Here is a 19,936-nt window from a genome sequence, read left to right as displayed (position 1 = left end):
GGTTCAGTTTGTCCAAGCCAAAGTGATTCCCTATTTTCCACACTGCACATTAATGCCTCACTTGTCTTAGAGCTCTGACCAACTCTGAGTAGTCACCTGATTCAAGTTTCGGTTGTTGTACACACGTCAAGAGGTTATCAAGAACTTCCTTTCGTATCTGCCACTTTGGATTTGCCTATCACACAACGAACAATAGTATTATATGTTGGAAATGCAGTGATATGAACAGCAGTAATGCACAGAAAGCAAGCACAAAAATTAACAAACAAAAAGCAAAAATTAGAAACTGGAAAACTATAACTCAATACAAACAAGAAAAGAAATACTGTATAAGATAAAATATTGGTGGGAAATTTATTTTGGCAGATTGGCAGATTTTCTGCGACCAGCAAATATATAAAATCCGCCATTAATTTGGCCACTGGAATATGTTGACGTCATCACCCACGTGAATCAGATAGCTAATGGCAAAGTGGCGGTATGTCACGTGAATAAGGCCACAAGATGGTAGGTAATCCCTGCTTGCTGTCTGTTGTGCCTATGAATGAGGCCGTGATGCTATAGATGAAGCTGGACTGTCATGTTCACGCGGGTCGCATTCTTTGCACCGACACAGCTGCAGTTCTTTATCACTAGGCAGTAGTTGGAGACCAGTAAGTTAGGGAAACGTGAGCCACAAACACAGCTGTCAATCACAAACTCCTCCATGACCACTTATGGTAAGATATATATCAGTCATCAAACAACAATGTCCAACCGCCAAAATAAATTCACGCCGATGTTTCATCTTATGCGGTACAACAAAGTCAACAAATGATATTTCTGTTTGTTACTGTGAACTATCACACTTTGTTTCAAATTTGTGTCGATGTACAAGATATACTTGTGAGAATACAACAAAGCCAGCCAAACCCAAGCATATCACAATGCTATCATCTGCTTCAATATCATTGTTGTTGCTCATTACTTCAATTTTCTTGCTGTTTCAAGCTACATATTTATTACTGCTAAGATAGCTAAAACCTACATTTATGACCGACAGAAACATAGACCAATTCTCAAAGGCATACACATGTTAACCAACAAATACATCCAACAAAGTCAGTTATCTACAAGCTCAAGTCTACATCCACCCCCAAGCAACTAACAGTCTGTAAGGTACATCCTTGATACACATGTCGACACCATTTCTTACTGTTGCCTTATGTACAAACAAACAATAAATGTAGAACCAATTACTTGTAGTTGTCACCATGAAGAAAATCCTAACACTAATCACAATTGGTAGGCAGACCTGATTTTGCCTACCCATTTCACCTACCTGATGACTTCGATGAGTACAGTGAAACTGCATTAACACAAGCCGTCACTATTTCAACATAATCAGACCCAACATTCAGCCTCACCACTCCAAACCAGTAGGCTAACATGCTTGAAGTCCAATAGTTACGTGTAAACAAAACGTCTAAGGACTAGTTTACAACATGACGCTAGCACTGGCAACGCTGGCGAGGACGCTCAAGTAGACGTCATATTGTAAAAACTCGCAACTCACGTCATGAGAGTCGTCAGCGTCACCGACACTCAAGTTGATTCAAGTTCAACTCCAGCGTCCAAGTGCTTCGAGTGCTCCAGCGTTTTACTGGAAGCACATGCTATTTATCGACAAATCAGATATCAAATCCAAGAGTACAATATCCGGAAGTAATTGGAATAGAAATTTACCGAAAGTATACAGCTAGGTATGGCTGCTTGTGGCAGATCAAGTCACAGGAGCACACAGATGCAAAGTGCAAGGAAACGCTTGGAAAAAGGGTATCGAAAGAAAAAGGGCTCCCAGCAGCACAAACTTTTAAAAATGTGGAAATGTCTTTGTGACAAGTTTGTGAGAGAGGAAATGAAAACCAAATCACAGAATTTTGTATTCATGGTATGCGTAGTTGGTCGTCGCGGACGCTCATCAAATGGTATTATAAATGGTAAATTGTCAGCATCAATATTTTGACACCTACTCAGCATCTTCGCTGGCATTCTCACGAGCGTCCTCAGCTTCATATTGTAAACCAGACTTAACATGACTACACCACTTAATTGAAGCAACAGACACAAGCCTTCGTGTGTAAAAAAACTACAGCCTTTTCTACATATAATCTAGGTCTCCAAATCAGTACTCTACATTTCTATACTCCCAGCAAACTCACTAGAGTGTATCCTCGCATATCGAACCTTCACTTATCCAACCAACCCTCACATATCTGACCACATAGGCAACCTTCATCATCATGTAGATATGACATCAATTGTCAAATGCAAGTTACATAATAACTTGTAGCGTGCTGGTAGCAAAAACTTATAGTACTCACACTAAATCAACAAGTAATAATTTTTCAACCGTTGGAGACATCATCCCGTACTGCCATCACGCAAACTATGGGGTCGGAAAGATGCTTCATATATTCGTTCATTTCACGTATCCGACCATCTTTTCAAATCTGCTGCCTACAGAGAGTGGGATAAGCGAGGATACACTCAAATCCAAAATCTTGCAGAAACTACAAAGCTGCTCAGATTAGTAAGTTTCTACCGTATTTATCAATTATTTACACAAAATATGGTCGAATCAAACCCAATGTTCTCGCCACAGCTGGCTATGCCAACATTTGCCTGTTGAGAGGAGAATTACCTGATTTTGCCAGTTACACCCACACTAAAGCCAGTTTGTAGCGTGGGCTGGAGTGAGATTTCAAAGTAACACACAGTATGAACAACTTTATCAAACAACTACTCTACAAATATTGTGTCCAGCTCAGCATCCTGAGACAGTCTAATTCCCTTTTGCTGGTCTTGACAAGTGTAAGTACCTGTGCTGTATCACAGTTCAAATGCTATGTTACAGAAGACACAAACTAATGTTTTGACACATACCCAAACTTCCACAACAAAAATAATTTGCATCATTAGGCTATCTAAAGAGCTGCAAGTCACAAGGGTGGCGTTTAGTTCCAGTAAACAGTAGATTATGCATCACAGACAATGTTTATTTGGACATCAATCCTAATGCCTAAAATTTGCAAGCCCAAAGTGACAATTATATAGGACATACTAACTCAGTTAACATTGCTATGATGTCATAGCTCAATTAACATTGCTATCATGTGATAACAAGAACACTGGACAGTACACAGGTAGGTTATTCACACGCAGTGTTGACTTGTAACAAGTACACTCACCACGTTCTCATAGAAGTCAGCTGGCAACTTTGACAGCACTTCAACAGCATCCACTAAGTCATGGGGATCAACCGGTGTGACTGCGGTTGCTGTAACCATTGCATCATGAGACGCTTCTGCAGCCGCTGAATCTAACGTCACAGGTTCAGCTGCTGTCTGAAGTTTAGCCTGTTGAGAGCGAGTCAAACGAGTAGGAGAAGCAGGTTCAGTGACAGCCTCCCACAAGCCTTCAAGCTCCTTTAACTACAAGACAGTAAATATACAATTGAAGATGCAAAATGCAAACAAGTACACCGACATTTTATTCATTCTATTGTTATTGACTGCATTTGCTCTACAGTAAAGCTTAGTTCACAATATTGCCACTGAGCTAGAGGCGTGCCAGATGACACGCCATTCCACATGCTGTCACCAACCTATAGTGTTCACAATATTTATCATGGGTCTAAGTCACTTAAAGGAGCACTGTCCAGATTACGTGCTCGAAGACACGTCCTTCTAGTGCACAAGATAAACAGGAACAGGAGAATGTGAGTCAAGAAATAAAGTGTCGTGTGTTCTGCTAGTCCATCTATACAGAATCTGAATATGTAGATATGCGAATTGTACCAGTACTCTAGCTAGTGCTAGATGTAGTCATCATGTCTGCCATGATTGTTGCCTAGGCACTATGGACATGTGAAGATTGAACTACAGTCAATGTGGAAGCATTCTTTTCAGCTGTACATCTTCTACGTAAAAACATTGTCACGGCCCTTGCAGTTCTGCTTTCACTCGTGCGCTATTGCAGAATACGACATTTCCACCATTGTGAACTACTGAACACTTACTTAACACTTATTTTCTGAACGGCATTTTCACACGTTTCCACGTGCAGGATCAGTAAAATAAGCTGTCTCTTGCAATCGCTGTGTGTGCGCGACCCAAAATTGCGTTATGGTATGAGTCCAAAAATTCTGTGTGGTAAGAATGTAGAGTTTGTGGTAGGGCATCACATCCTACTAGTGCTGTTGTGCTAAGTTTCTCTGATTTCAAGATTTTGATTTCGTGTATACATTTTCAATCCGGTATCCGAGGCACCAGTGCGCAAAACATTTGGACAGTGCTCCAATAAGACCGGTTCACAATATCTGCGTTGGCGCCAACGGAAGGTAACTAACGTAGCAAATATAACAAACGTTTCATTGTAAATCGGGTTATCGTTCGTCACGTTATGTTATGTTGGATTAAGTTGGTGTTCTATTCCCACGAAACAAAACCGAACGTTTGACCAATAGCCATGGCGCAAGGAATCGCGTGCATGACTATGGTAGCGCACCAATTTATAAATATGGAGAAGCTAGTTGAAGCCGTCAAAAGCTACCCTTGCTTGTGGCAAGTGCATACAAAGACATTATTGCCAAGAGCAATGCTTGGAAAGAGGTGTCTGCTATCGTGACATCACATTGTCTATGTTGGGCTATGTAATTGTGAACATCACCAACAGAACGTTCCTCAGGTTCGTTACTGTAGCATAGGACTCAAAGATTGGTAAGAATAAATGTAATTGAACACAAGAGACACAACAAAGAAAACATGTATCCGTTAGCCGGCTAACCAAAATGACTGAGCTGCTCTGCCTATGAAACCCCAGATGCCACATCATCTCCCTCCTTTCTACGCAAAACACAAAATTTACAGCACTATGATTATCAGTTCTATAGCCTCTCTACACTGTCCACTCTCCATATCTTGTAGGTGGTATCGCCTTTGTAGTACGCTGACTCCTTCTTGGCTGCTCTACTCCTGTGGCAACTTCAGGTGCACTCAACTCGTCTTCAGTACCATCGTCTAAGGACTCAGGCTCTGTGTCACTGCTAAATTGATCCTCTCGTTTGTTGTCTCTATTGCTACCTGCGACGTCTCTAGGCTCTAGATCTGGGTCATCTTGTACTAGCTGCTGGGTTGGTACTTGATTTGACCATGGGTGCAGTCTCAAGTGATCTACGTGAACCTTTTGTCTTACTCCCGTGTCTGTATACTGTACTGTATAATACCTCTCCCCCAAAACTTGTACTACTCTGGCGTTTCTCCACTTTGGCATCTTTGCGTGACGTACCAACACCATATCATATGGTCTAGTTGCATTTCTCTCACTCGCTGTTTGGTCATGACCTCTCTTTTGTTTTGCTTGAGCCTTTTTCACCGTTTCCTTCAAAGTCTTGGTCAACGCTGAGGACTTTAGTGGCGGCTTTAGTAAATCCAGTTGACATCGTAGATCCCTATTCATCAGGAGCCTTGCTGGAGAAACATTTGTAGTGCTATGGCTGGTATTTCTGTAGACTGACAAAAAATCTGTCACTACCTCTTCCAAACTTGCCTTTCCGCTCTCCATGCCTTTCTTAATTGCCCCTTTCAACGTTTTAACAAAACGTTCTGCTTGCCCGTTGCTTTGGGGATGGTAGGGAGGTACTAAGGTATGACGAATACCCTGTTTCTTACAGAAAGTTCTGAATTCTGACGACACGAATTGGGGCCCATTATCTGACACGATTTGCTTTGGAATACCAAACCTTGCGAAGATGCGACGAAGTTGAGTAATGGTTTGGCTCGCTGAAGTCGCTCCCTCAGGTAGCTGTATTACCTCAGGCCATTTTGAGAACACATTGACCACAACAAACCACATTTTTTTGCAAAATGGTCCAGCAAAATCAATGTGAATTCTTGCCCAAGGGCACTCAGGAAACTCCCATGGATGTAAGGGTACTTCTGGTGGTCTATCAGCATGCACAGCACAATTTTCACAATTTTGGGCCATACTCTCTATATCTCTGTCGACACCTGGCCACCATATGAACCTCCGTGCAAGTTTCTTCATCTTCTCCATACCAACGTGTACTTTGTGCAATTCTGATAGTAACTGCTCCCTTATTGCCTTTGGAACCACTATTCTAGGCTCTTCTGCACGTTTTAGTATGCATCCGTCACACTGACAACTGATGCTGGCATGCAACAAAATCCAAAAGAGCTTTGGTCTTAACTGTTGAAGGCCAGCCGTCATTGATGAATTTCATAACTTGTTGAAGAGTGCAATCCTGCTTTGTATATCTTTGTAGTTGATCAAAAAGAATTGGTCCATCTTTGATGAATTGAGATTCCATTGCAGCTATATATCTTTCTGACTGATCTTCGTATTCATTTGTCTGTTCAAAATCCTCGTCATGTCCAACTGGGAGACGGGATAGACAGTCTGCATTCCCATGTTCAACTGATCGCCGGTATTGAATTTCATAGTCATACTGTGATAACTGGAGTGCCCAGCGAGCAAGGCGCCCACTTGTTCGGGTAGAAGTTGTCAGTTTGGTAGGATCAAAAACTGTCAGTAATGGTCGATGGTCAGTTCTGAGAACAAACTTTCTACTCAGTAGGAAATGTCGATATTTTCTAGTCCCAAATATTATGGATAACGCCTCCAATTCTATCTGAGAATAATTTCGTTCAGCTTTTGTCAAAGACTTTGACGCGTACGCCACTGGATGCTCTTTCCCTTCTGTCACTTGGAACATACTCCTAAGCCTTTTTCGCTTGCGTCACAGGCTAGTCCCACGGGAAGAGACATATCATATTTTGCCAGTATTGGTAGAGATGTTAACTCTTGTTTCACCCTTTGAAAAGCACTTTCTTGCGTTGATGACCAGTTCCATTTTGTATCTTTCTTCAGCAGTTGATTTAGAGGTAGAGTATGGCTAGACATATGTGGAAAGAATTTTCCAAAATAATTAACCATGCCTAAGAATGATCGTAACTCTGACTGGTCTTTAGGTGCTTTCATCAATTGTATTGCCTTAACTCTTTCATTTGATACTCTGATTCCTGAGCTGTCAATTATATGTCCCAAATATTGCATATATGGTTGACAGAACGAGCATTTGTCTCTTCTAATACGGAAACCATGTTGCTGTAACTTTTGAAATACTTGGGACAAATTCTGCATGTGTTCTAGTTCATCTTTTCCTGAGACAAGAATATCATCCATATAGATGCAAATTCCTCGCACGCCTTCCAAGACTTTGGCTATTGTTCTCTGGAAAATGGCAGGCACTGAACTGATTCCAAACGGTAATCGTCTATATTTGAACAGTCCTTTGTGCGTGTTAATCACCAGCCACTTTTGACTTTCCTCGTCCACCCGTAACTGGTTGTAAGCATCCTTCAGATCAATCTTGGAGAACATTTTACCCCCAGCTAGGGAACTAAACATCTCTGTTGGTGTAGGGATTGGATATTGATCAACTACCATAATCCGATTGAGGGGTTTAAAATCACCGCATATCCTGATATCACCGTTCGGTTTAACAATGTTCACTGTTGGAAAAGCACATAGAGCGATGTTAACTGGTTCTAATACACCGTTTTTCACGTTCCTTTCCAATTCCTTCTCGATCTGTGCCCGAAGATGCATAGGAGGTCGCCGGAATGGAAAACCTTCAAATCCACCTCTGGTCACACAGAGATGCCCACAATCTCACTGCAGCAACCCAGTTCATCTGTAAATAATTCTGAGAACTGCCGTAATAGTTTCTCCACTGGTGCTGCAATCTCACTTGATTCTGTCAACATTACACCACCATGGTTTCCCGTAGCTTTAAGATAGTCTATGCACACTGTCGCCATCCCAACCTTTTTTACCCAATCCATTCCCAGTAGGTTTGAGCCTTTTCCTTGTCTCACGTAGAATTGAATAGGTGCAAGGTTGTTGCAAAATCTAACCTGACCTGTCATCATGCCCTTAAATCTCATGATTCGACCTGAAGCATTTCGTAGCTGCTCCCTCTCCTTACTCAACTTGGGCTGTCCCAATTTATTCCACGCTATCTCATCCATCAAGGAAACGTCCACTCATGTATTAACTCTAAAAGTTAAGAAACAGTCATCCACTTGTACCTTCACCTCAAGTTTCCTTAATGTATCACGAACAGTTTCTGCACAGTAAACATTCTTTGTGACAGAGTCAATGCAATAACTTGATTCATCCTCCTGAGACGAGCTTCCTTCTAAATCTGCCTTATGGAAGTTTCGAGCTTGTTGTACCTTCTTTGTTCTCTGAATTACATCTCCTGGTTTAACAACTTTGCCACGCCTAAATCCCAATGATTTTTCTTGGTTCTTCGCCGTCTTCTTCGTACATTCCCATTGGTAGTGTCCTTCTTCTCCGCATTGAAAACAGACAAACCCTCGTCCGGCCTGGTGACATTTATTGTAAGGTTTGCCTCCCTTCACAGATTTTCTTCCTTGTAGATGACAAACTTTCCCTTGTGATTCTGCCGTTGCCTCACGTGTTGCCATAACACTATCTCTTGCTCCTTCCAACGTCCTAGCTAGGAGAATCACTTTATCCAATGGTTGCGTCAGTAAGTCTTCCTTCTCATACACCTTTTGTAGAATAGAGTCATCTTTAAGCCCTGCAACAAATATGTCTCTCAATCTGTCTTCGTATTCTCCTGCCTTGAATGAACAATTCGTTGCGATTCGTTTCAATCCTTCAGCGTACTCCTGTACAGCCTCTTCTTCCCATTGAATTCACCGACGTAATTTCACTCGTTCTACAATTGCATTGCACTTACGCTTGAAGAACATCTGAGTCTTCTCAATAAGTTGTTCGACGTTGAAGTCTGTGATTTCCCTTGGCAGTACCGCGTTCTCCAGACGCATACGTATACCTTCATCTAGACATTTCAGAAATAAACTTCTGTGAGTGTCTTCCGTGATATTGTAATCTGTAACAGCTAAGTCTAGGTAGAACTTGAACGAATTGGTATTCCAACTCTTGAAACACCGACACGAATCCCGACTCACGTCTTCCTTGAACGTACCAATTAACCTGGCAAGTCTTTCAAAATCCTTGAATCCAAGAACCGGTTTCAAAGCCATCTGTTCGCAGCGCCAATTGTAGCATAGGACTCAAAGATTGGTAAGAATAAATGTAATTGAACACAAGAGACACAACAAAGAAAACATGTATCCTTTAGCCGGCTAACCAAAATGACTGAGCTGCCCCGCCTATGAAACCCCGAATGCCACAGTTACATTCCATTCCAATACGTTGGTGCCAATGTAGGTATTGTGAACAGGGCTTTAGTTGCCGAAATTTAGTCGTGGGACATTTAGAAGTACACTTAGTCACCCTACCATAAAGGCTGGTTCACAATATAAGACGAAGAGCAATCCGTTCCATCAAACCACATCAAAGGCGCCGCTCGAGAGGGACAAAGAACGGATTGCTTGACGGAGCATTGACAGACGGATAGAATCGATTCTATTTTGTCAGCTCCGTCAAAAGTTGACAGGCCGCAACAGGAAATGATTAGGTACTGTTACCTAATCAGCGAAGAGCAAAACGAGACTGACGTAATTATTCATCACAGGAATGGTAATTATCGGAACAGGGCGTACACGTATTGTGAACACGACAGAGAGCTGTCCGTCAGGATCCCTCACGAGTCCTCTGTCAGGTCTCCATCGCATATTGTAAACCAGCCTTACATAGCATCTGCATGTGTCAGGTAGTCATTAGTCACCAGGTGCTTACATCTCCTGTAATTGCAAAGGAGGTAATTGTCTAATTAACACACAAAGACACAAGTGCTAAGACATAAGTAATTAAAACAGACAATTGTCAAATACCTGTCAACAGTTATGTCAAAGAACACCAATAGGAAAATGTCAATTAGGCGAGGATTTTATATATGCCTCTGCTGTTACTGATTGTGTCATTTCTGCACATCTATTGTCTATTCGTGATAATGAAGTTCTCATCTAACCGTGGCTTCTGATTTAGTAGTCTTTAAAGACATAAGTGTTGACACTAAGCACACTTAGTGACTATTTCATGTATTTGATGACATAAATATGACAGGTGTGTATAGACACATTTTTCAATTACCTGGTGACTAATAGTACAAGGACTAAGCATACTGGTGACTAAAGCCTGGTTCACAATACACCTTACATCGCGTCGCGTCGTCTCGTGTCAAAGGAGGCCGTTTCCGACGCGACGTGTTGGATAGGATTTTTCCTAGTCCAGCGCGTCGCGTCAGAAACGGCTTCCTTTGACGCGAGACGACGCGAGATGTACTGTAAACCAAGCTTAAGTGTACTGGCGACTAAACTTCCACGACTACATGTCCCTCTAGGACTAAATTTCGGCAACTAAACGTCCTGCGCCCATTTATCATACCAGGCGTCATTTCAACAGGAAAGTCTGAGCACATGTTTGCATCATAGACAATGATTCCCATTTGCTGTTGCTGCTTTGGCATCGTAGAAGTGTCAAACAGGTTGATGCACAAAAACAAAAAGTACAGCTTCGATTAGCTGCTCATCCGTACTGTCGAAAGGAAGATGTTACTTGTAGCTCTGTTTAGATCAAACTGATTACTTGTCTTAGAATGCCACTCAGCTACTTCGACCACCTACTGCCGGAATAGAACTTGACTCCAATGTCAAGGTGTACATGTTGTGCAGCAAATACAGTGATCATACACCGTGTCACAAAGGTCAGCAGTAATATTGTGAACAAGCCTTTCAAGGTTCTAAACTCCATCTACTGTGTGAAATTATACCGAAAACACCACTGTGCTAGACAACATACAGAAAAGCACACACAAACAGACAAGCAAATGAACACAAATCCTCACAAACACACAAATTTAAAACACACACACACACACACACACACACACACACACACACACACACACACACACACACACACACACACACACACACACACACACACACACATGTGCACACGTACGCGCGTGCACACACACACACACACACACAGATGACAACTAAAAGAAAAAAATTTACAGACTGACCAATAAGAACACAAAGCGCGATGTACCTGCACGGGTTTAAGGCCTTGTAATGCTGGCTTGACTGCATCTCTTATCCATCTGAACAGCTCTACTGCACATAACTTCGCTTGCTCACGAACAGTCTTGTCACTGTGGTTAAACAGGTTGGGTAGAGCTTTGATGACTGGCTTAATATTAATCACCGCAACTCCAAACTCACTGCAAACACAATGTACATAATTAATCTCCATATAAAAGGCTGTGTGTGTGTGTGTGTGTGTGTGTGTGTGTGTGTGTGTGTGTGTGTGTGTGTGTGTGTGTGTGTGTGTGTGTGTGTGTGTGTGTGTTACAAGCTCGATCAACATGAAATAGACAGACCAGCCATGGTCGGACCACTTTTCAAAACTGAACTTTCACCAGTAACCTATTAACGTACACCTTTTTCCTGTTGAGGGTAGCTGATTAAATAGGTAACATATTTGTTAGCACTTTGAGACTTCTGCATATCAGATATCCAAGGTCTTTTAGATCACATGTTCGATCATAATGGTGGCACCATACCATTCAGACGCTTCTATACTAAAATTGAATTTAATGATGCCTGCTACTAATGCGATTAATGAAAGATCATTTAGTACCATGAGACGCGTCAAGACATGAAGTCCTGCTTGCAATCAACTATGACACAGGAGACGCTCAATCATGTGATGGTTTTAATCATGTGATGGTTTTAATCATGTGATGGTTTTAATCATGTGATGGTTTTAATCATGTGATGGTTTTGCACGCGTACAAGCATAAGACTGAAAACAATAAAAAACAAAATTGCTACAGCATTTGTGGGGACTAATGAAGAATAGCTGAGGCTATTTGGCAATTTTGAAATTTTTAATGATGTTACAAAGAGCTGAGGTGAGTATGCCCAGTTTGTGTACAATGACCACGCCTACTTAATGCAAGCTAAGCGGGACCACTTTGAATTTGCTTTCACTGCCCCATGCACACACCAACTTTGACCTTTTGAGAACAGTCCAATAATTTGTTCGCTAACTAGCTTTTTTCTCTCAGGTCTTCTTTCAGTTTATCACCAGATGAATGTGCATGGGCTGGTTCTTTTCACTGAAAGACCGAAATTACTGCCTCAAGATGACTGTTTGTCTGACATCAGCAAATATGACATTTTCAAAGATGCAAACATATGCACGGGTGTAAAGTGGAAAAATACGATCAGACATTTACCAACACTTTGAATTGTGTCCGATCGATACTGATATGTTGCTCAGACAAATTGTCCTGTCAAAGTTGTATGAAACCCAAGCACCACTTATGACATTGAGATCGATGCTTTTCCTTGCATGTGTATAACTTTTTCTGTACTGTAAGGTAGGTAAAACGATGGCAGCTGTTTGGCACTTGCCTTCACTTATTTCATTACTTCTCTTTAAAGGTACACTCCGTCGTTTAGCGCTACACCCACACAAACTTGACTGCATAGCTACGCAATCAAGATAGAAGGTTGGTCTGAACTACAGGCAAAGCTGGATATGAGAGCACTAGATATTAGCAGCAAATAGCCTGAAAACATGATGGTCACGTGAGAAACATTCCGTCAATGCGCGCTAACGCTAGGAGCCTTGCTACCATCAAAATGCTAGAAAACACTCACGAGACGTTGACAAAATGCGCCCGTGGGTTAAGCAACGAGCATGGATGCACATGCAAGGCTGAAGGAACCAACTGCACTGCATTTGTGCGCTTGCACTTATCACGTGACCTAATCATTGCTTACCACGTGATCATCGTATGCTCTCTGTTTTCATGCTGATATGAAGTGCTCGCATGTTCAAACCTGGTTTGTGTAAAACGTAACCTATTTGGAACCTTCGACCTGAGGAAAGATGACGAGTTGGTTTATGTGCAACACAAACTCTGCTTCAACAACGAGATTGCAAAATCACTCCAGTACGTTTTCCTTATTTGTAACGGTGACTACGCTCTGATATCCAGCTTTGCCTGTAATTCAGCCCAACCTTCCAACTTGATTGCGAATAGTATGCAATCAAGTTTGCGGGGGCATAGTGCTAAACGACAAAGTGTACCTTTAACACCATTTCTCCCTTGCAAGTTGGTTGTAAAAAATTACATGCAAAATGGCTGCAGTAGTGGGAGGTACTTAGTTAGACATGTAACACTAATACAACAATGTCCTACCTAGGCTCAGCCTGTCCGAGCCAAAATAATTCCCATTTTTCCACACTGGTGACGTACTCGATATTCAGACAGACAGACAGACAGACAGACGTGTCAACAGTGACAAGAGGTCAGGCATCCTCCTTTTTGACCCAGATTCATGTGCAGACATTGAATTAGATGCGTCGTTGGCTCATTCATGGTGTTTGGACTGGTGAAGGCAGCCTCCAGAGAAGGAGTAGCAGCAATGAAACAAGGAGAGAAGAGGCAAATTGTAACTCTGAGCTGCTGTCAGAAGAGTCCTGCCCATAGACCTTTTCTGCGGGTGTGGCACTAATGATGTCATTGCGGCTTCCGGAACACTTGGGTGCTACTTTGATGTCTTGGCATTTGTTAACCGCGTGAGTTTGTAGCGAAATCAACCAGTTTTCTTTTCGAACTTTTACTAGCACATATAGCAATGTATCGAATCAGGTAAGGCCTTATTAGGACCCGACTCTTGTGTGTTTTGTGTCTTTTGCAGACATGAACAACCATTCTCTGATCTCTGTCGTGACTCTGTCACGTCATTTTGAGTGTTAATGTAACATTGGGACTTGACAGACGTGAACTGTGGGTACAAACTTGCGTACGTAGTACGATATTGATTATATGTGTTCTGTGTGGTATACGCACTTATGAAATGGTTTGGTTTGCACCTCCTGAATGCTTCCTAGAATGTGCGTCGTCAAGGGAATGACTGACGTGAAGAGGAAATCTTTAGACTAGTCTGGTGGTATTCTTACTGAGAGGTAGGAAGCAAATGCATGATTTCATCTTGAGTTCTGACTGTGCAATGCGTCATTTTGGGAGCTGCAGCAAGAATTGAAGGAAAAGCAGAACTGCATCATGTTACTTGAACGCTGAATGAGGATGGAAGGGAATTGAAGAGTTGAGGCAATTCAGGATAATGATGAAAAGACCTTTTATTACACAGGATTCTGCAGTTAAATAATATAAAAAATTTAAGTTGTTAAAAGTATGCTGCCAGTTCACTTAAATTCTGGTCAAAGAGACATCCAATATTTGCAGACAGCCAATCAAAGAAACAACATTCTCTTACCTTTGAATGAGCTTTTTCTAACTATAGTTCGTCTTCCTATGGGCCTAGAGATGAAAGACTTTTCTCTTGTTCACAACATTTATCACATGAATCAACTTTCTGTATTATTGTTTGAATGACATCTACTGGTGATTGCCAAGAAATACTCTACATTGAAGTCTACCACAATAATTTCGAGAGATTTCTTCAGAAATGACCTGCATCATTGATGCAACGGAAATATTAATTAGCAGAACGTCCTTCAGATAGGTGTTTGCAGTCATCTTTTTTCTCAGGCTATAAACACCACCACACTGTTTAGGCATTGGTTGCAATACACGTATCCCATCTGCTCATGTCATGTTTGTATCACAACTATTTACTGGTGGCACATCATACAGGAACTTACCAAGTCTATTTAGAAATAAATTGTGTTAATTAATACAGTACAATTAATGTTAATGATATCAATTATTGTTTGTATACATTATATATGTCAATATATTGGCCTCACTATCATTCTGGTCTACTGTGTCACATGCTCCAGGAGACAACACACTGCCATTTGCTGTTCACCTTCATATTTATGGTGTAGCAATAATACTCAATTACTCACAGCAATTTACCTACCTGCTACCTACATTACAACGTCCAACACACACAAAATACGTATCCTACTACGTACGCAAGTTTGTACCCACAGTTCACATCTGTCAAGTCCCGATGTTACATTAACACTCAAAAAGACGTGGCAGAGTCACGACAGAGATCAGAAAATGGTTGTTCATGTCTGCAAAAAATGCAAAACACACAAGAGTCGGGTCCTAATAAGGCCTTACCTGATTCGATACATCGCTATACGCGCTAGTAAAAGTTCGAAAAGAAAACTGGTCGCTTTCGCTACAAACTCACGCGGTTAACAAATGCCAAGACATCAAAGTAGCACCCAAGTGTTCCAGAAGCCGCAATGACATTGTTAGTGCCATGCCCACAGAAAAGGTCTATTGGTCATTCCTCTTGTTTTTGAGCATTTTGGCTTTTGGGTCAGGCAAACAAGTAAAGTATTTGAACAAGCTGGCAAAGAAAGCAAGAGATGATGAAAAAAATGAAATGAGATCGACTTCAAGACCAAGTGGCAATCAATCATTTCACACTACAACGTTGCAATGCAAAAGTCATCTCAAACAAACTCATTAGCATAGCTACATTAGATCGTTGAAATGTAGTTTGCTCAGTGTTATTTTGTATGCTTCAGGACCGTAATGGTCCTGTTGTGTTAGTGTTAGGTTGCTCACAATGTAAACGTTTGATTTAAATGGAAAATATATGTATTGAGACAGACAGACAGACAGACAGACAGACAGACACAGACAAATCGACAGACAGACAAGACTAACTTGATAGCGTGTGTGACTGTCTCTAAACACCCTGCTACAATCTTTGGCTGCTTATTCTCTACACCTTTCAGCAACTCCTCCTACAGCCCATCCAATAGTCAGTGGATCACCTTGAAACATTCAACATGACATCACTCACCACTGTGACTGCAGCCTGCTCTATCTCAATGTATGACAAACAAATCGCCATGCCTTTGCTCTTCGACTTTGGACGAGCATTGAGACACTTCACAACAACACCAGCTACCACATCAGCACAAACTCTAAAGCAGAAGGATACACATTATTGCTCATAGACCCACTTACTCGTCTTCTACCAAGAACGCACTGTACCATCTCATCACGAATAAATTGACTATTTTAATAATTAAAATAATTTATTCACGTATTATATACCTTCTGGTATAACATAACAAACATAAATTCACCACTTATTCATAGTGTAGTCAGTGTACCCTACACCCCACCCACGGGAGTATGCTCTAGATTAGCGAAAGACAACCTTACCTCTCCGCTACGGTAGCATTTTCGATGAAACATAATGCTGCATCTAACCCCTTCTCTTGTGCGACCGCGTTTGCATCAGTTATAAAGCCTTTTATGAATCCAACGTATTTGCTGAATACTGGACTCTTCTCGCTGTCTTGCTGCCTGAAAAGCTTGCACACTTCTTCGTAACCTTGTACTCTTACTTTCCAAACCTTTGGAAAAAATAAGCAAGTTGTACGTCATACAAGATGACCTTGTCTCGCAACACCACTTTGCACCTTGTGAACAAGTTTATCCTCCAAAGGTAACTTAGAGTAGTCATCTTCTTCCGACATCGTAGTTCAAAAGGAACAAAAAGAACAACAGTAAACGGTCTTCAGTCAAATCAGTCAACAGAGAGGTAACGTCGCAACAAGTTTGAACTGTACAGTTTGGCGCGCGCGTTAATATTACACCAAACACCTAACGCACGTTACATAACACTGTTCAAAAGTTTTACCACAGTATGGATGCCATAGAGCCACCTCATTCAGTGTCCTGATTTTTATGCAAGTTCTTTTGTAAGTTTCTCTTTTAATTAAAGCACTTGCTCGTTTTCACAACATCTAGACTTCAGACTTCTGAGTCTTTTCGAGTTGTCTACTTGGAAAGCTTCTTACCCAAGGCTGGCATATGCGGGCTAAGGGTATAGTAGTCGTCTGACGTGCGACCGACCGTACGACCGTATTTATACTCGATTAGCGCAGATGCGAATGAAGCTATTCAGACTAATAGACGAGAAGTGGTGTCATTACCGACCAATTGACGAACGCGATGTCATCACAAGGCTCCACCTCTCTTTGTTTGGCAGCTGTGCTACGAGAATTCGGTCATCGGGCGTCCATCCTGTACATGGTGTTCAGTCCTTTGCTCTAGATAAGGGTTTAGCAGGTAGAAACAACGTCTAATCTACATTTGTAACATGCATGTTTTCCCACCAACAAACAGGCGTTTAGTGACGCGCGTGCTACTTGGGGCCAGCAAGGAAGGCGAAGATGGCCTAGCGTCGAGGCTACCTGATTTGTAACATTTGGCTTGTTCCACAGTATTTCTGCATAGATAGTGGTTCTCCAGTCTGACAGCTTAGATTTTCGGTGTGTGTGACTAAGTTAGAATGGACAGAGACGCCTAATCTACATTTGCACGTGCATGTTTCCCTATATTAAATGTTTTGTTTTGGCTCTGGCGACTCTGGGGTCACCTTATTACGACAACCTGCGCCTATATATTTTGCTGTGGGCTTAAATGATTGCGGTTAGACGGTGATAGCTGTATAAATACGGTAGGCGTAACCACAACATGAGGGGATTTCAATGGTGTCAAAGTTATGAGCGTTCGAGCCTCCTGATCCTTAGCTGCCTTACATACACTGTACACGTGTCTATAGTTAGCATGTGGTGTGCATGTACACAAGCCGAGGGTTTAGCACTGTAATGCTTCTTTATTCATTTATTATGCTGCAATTAGCTACTGTATGTCTTTAATCATTTGTAAATAGTAATAAATTTTTTGTAACTATTTAGTTAAAGTCGTAGCTAGTTTAGTGGTCTTTATCTGTTCTCAGGGAAATTGTCATCATGCATGCAGAATCTCTATCTACTGCGTATTCACTACTAATAAGATGAATAGAGAAGCACTACAATGCTAAACCCTCGACTGGTCTACGTGCACACCACATGCTAAGACATATGTACTGATGTAAGGCAGATGAGGATCAGGAGGCACGAACGCTCATGAATTTGACATCATTGAAAATCCCCTCACGTGGTGGTTACACCTACCGTATTTACACAGCTACTACCGTCTAACCGCAATCATTTAGGCCCACAGCTGACTAGGCAGGGGTTGTTGTAATGAGGTGACCCCAGAACGGCTGAAAAACATGGATCCACAGATCAACGCGATTCCACGTCCAATATATATTTGGGCATGTCAAATACACTGCAGCGACTGGTCTTATTTTCTTTCGCGAAAACGATCGACCTACTGAGATGAGAGTTGAACATACATGCACTGTACTCTACTTGTAGCGGACAAACCTTGTGATGGCTGGGGTAGAGGGTCAAAAAAATTCAAATGACTGCATGATTCTCGTGTTACTCAGTAACTGTTCTGATTGAAATTTGTCGTGTGACGCCTTCAATATTTTCTACCAGAGCCAAAGCAAAACATTAATGTAGGAACATGCACGTGCAAATGTAGATTGGGCGTCTCTGTTCACTCTGACTTAGCCACTCACACCGAAAATTTAAGCTGTCAGACTGCAGAACCACTATCTATGCTGAAACACTGTGGAAACACTATATGTCACAAGTCAGATAGCCTCGACGCTAGCCATTTTCGCCTTCCGTGCTGGCCCCAAGTAACACGCGTGTTCACTAAATTTAGATCGATTACGCGTGTTTCTACCTGCTAAACCTTTATCTAGAGCAAAGGGCTAAACACCATATACATGCAGAACGGACGCCCGATGAGCGAATTCTCGTAGCACAGCTGCCAAACAAAGAGAGGTAGAGCCCTATGATGATATCACGTTCGTCTATTGGTCGGTAATGAAACTACTTCTCGTCTATTGGTCGGAATAGCTTCATTTGCATCTGCGCTAATCGAGTATAAATACGGTCATACGGTCGGTCGCACGTCAAACGACCACTATACCCTTAGCCCAGATATCCGCGCCTCGTGTAAATAAATGATGAATCATTACTCCTACAAACAGCAATGTGTCGTAGTGTAATTTTACAGCAATGTGTTCAGTCTAATTAAATTTTACTCATACTTATATTATGAGGGCGACGATTTACTCTAGAGACTAGACTGACCATGCACAAACATTAGTTACAATCTCTGGTACTAAACAATAAGTGCTGACAATGGCGGCGGCAGCCAGGCTGCAGAGATGGGCGATTCAGTTAGCGGCACACTTATGCGAGATAGTATATGCAGGAAGGGAACGGAGCTAGATCATATGCGGATGCCTTCTCCAGGCTACCACTACCAGTAGCAACACCAGTCATTCACACGCCACGGACGAGAGCACTGCATGGTAAACGAGTTACCAGTAACAAGCAAAGATATAAGAAAGTAATTATTCAAACAGAGCCAATCTTTTGTACATGAGATGATTATATCCGGCTGGCCAAACCAGATAACAGAAGACAGCCTCAAACCTTAATTACTGGTCACGGCGAGAGGAACTATCACAGAACTGCGCTAATCGAGTGTGGGACGGGAGAGTGGTCATCCCAACAGTCTATAGCTACAGGGATCGATTGCCAGAAGACCTCCACGAAGGCCACATCGGCATAAGCAAGATGAAGAACGTGGCCAGGAGCTACTTTGGGTGGCTGGGATTACACCGAGAACTAGAGCTCTGAGTGAAGCAATGCTTGGTATGCCGGCAGTACGGAGTACTCCAACCTTGGAGATGGCCCGACCACCCGTGGCGCAGAGTGCATATAGATTATGCGGAGAAAGATGGAATCTATTTCTGTTACTAATAGGTAGCCACTCCAAGTGGCTTGAGGTGTTTGCAACAAAGACAACTTCACTGAAAACAATGGAATTAATGTTACGACACTAGTCTGCAAGATACGGATTCTCTCATGAAATCGTCAGCGACAATGGCCCCGGTTTATCTCTGGGGAGTTCGAGACCATTTGCCAACGGAAA

At 42.0% G+C, this 19,936-nt stretch overlaps 1 protein-coding gene across 5 annotated transcripts in view; it reads right to left on the bottom strand.

The window, feature by feature from the left end:
- The window catches only part of LOC134189407 (cytoskeleton-associated protein 5-like), a 49,434-nt gene extending 32,780 nt beyond the window's left edge, over positions 1 to 16,654 (bottom strand). For all 5 annotated transcript variants that reach the window (XM_062657651.1, XM_062657652.1, XM_062657654.1 and 2 more), the window contains exons 1-7: positions 16,504 to 16,654; positions 16,244 to 16,437; positions 15,876 to 15,999; positions 15,737 to 15,816; positions 11,116 to 11,287; positions 3,231 to 3,473; positions 62 to 175 (exon numbers count right to left, since the gene is read on the bottom strand). In XM_062657651.1, the coding sequence (XP_062513635.1) occupies positions 62 to 175; positions 3,231 to 3,473; positions 11,116 to 11,287; positions 15,737 to 15,816; positions 15,876 to 15,999; positions 16,244 to 16,437; positions 16,504 to 16,560 (984 nt within the window). In that variant the 5' untranslated portion in view covers positions 16,561 to 16,654. The remainder of the gene's footprint in view (positions 1 to 61; positions 176 to 3,230; positions 3,474 to 11,115; positions 11,288 to 15,736; positions 15,817 to 15,875; positions 16,000 to 16,243; positions 16,438 to 16,503) is intronic.
- Positions 16,655 to 19,936: the final 3,282 nt, after the last annotated feature.

This window comes from Corticium candelabrum, chromosome 14, assembly GCF_963422355.1.
Source record: "Corticium candelabrum chromosome 14, ooCorCand1.1, whole genome shotgun sequence".
Classification (NCBI taxonomy): domain Eukaryota; kingdom Metazoa; phylum Porifera; class Homoscleromorpha; order Homosclerophorida; family Plakinidae; genus Corticium; species Corticium candelabrum.
This window is presented reverse-complemented; position numbering and strand designations above follow the sequence as displayed.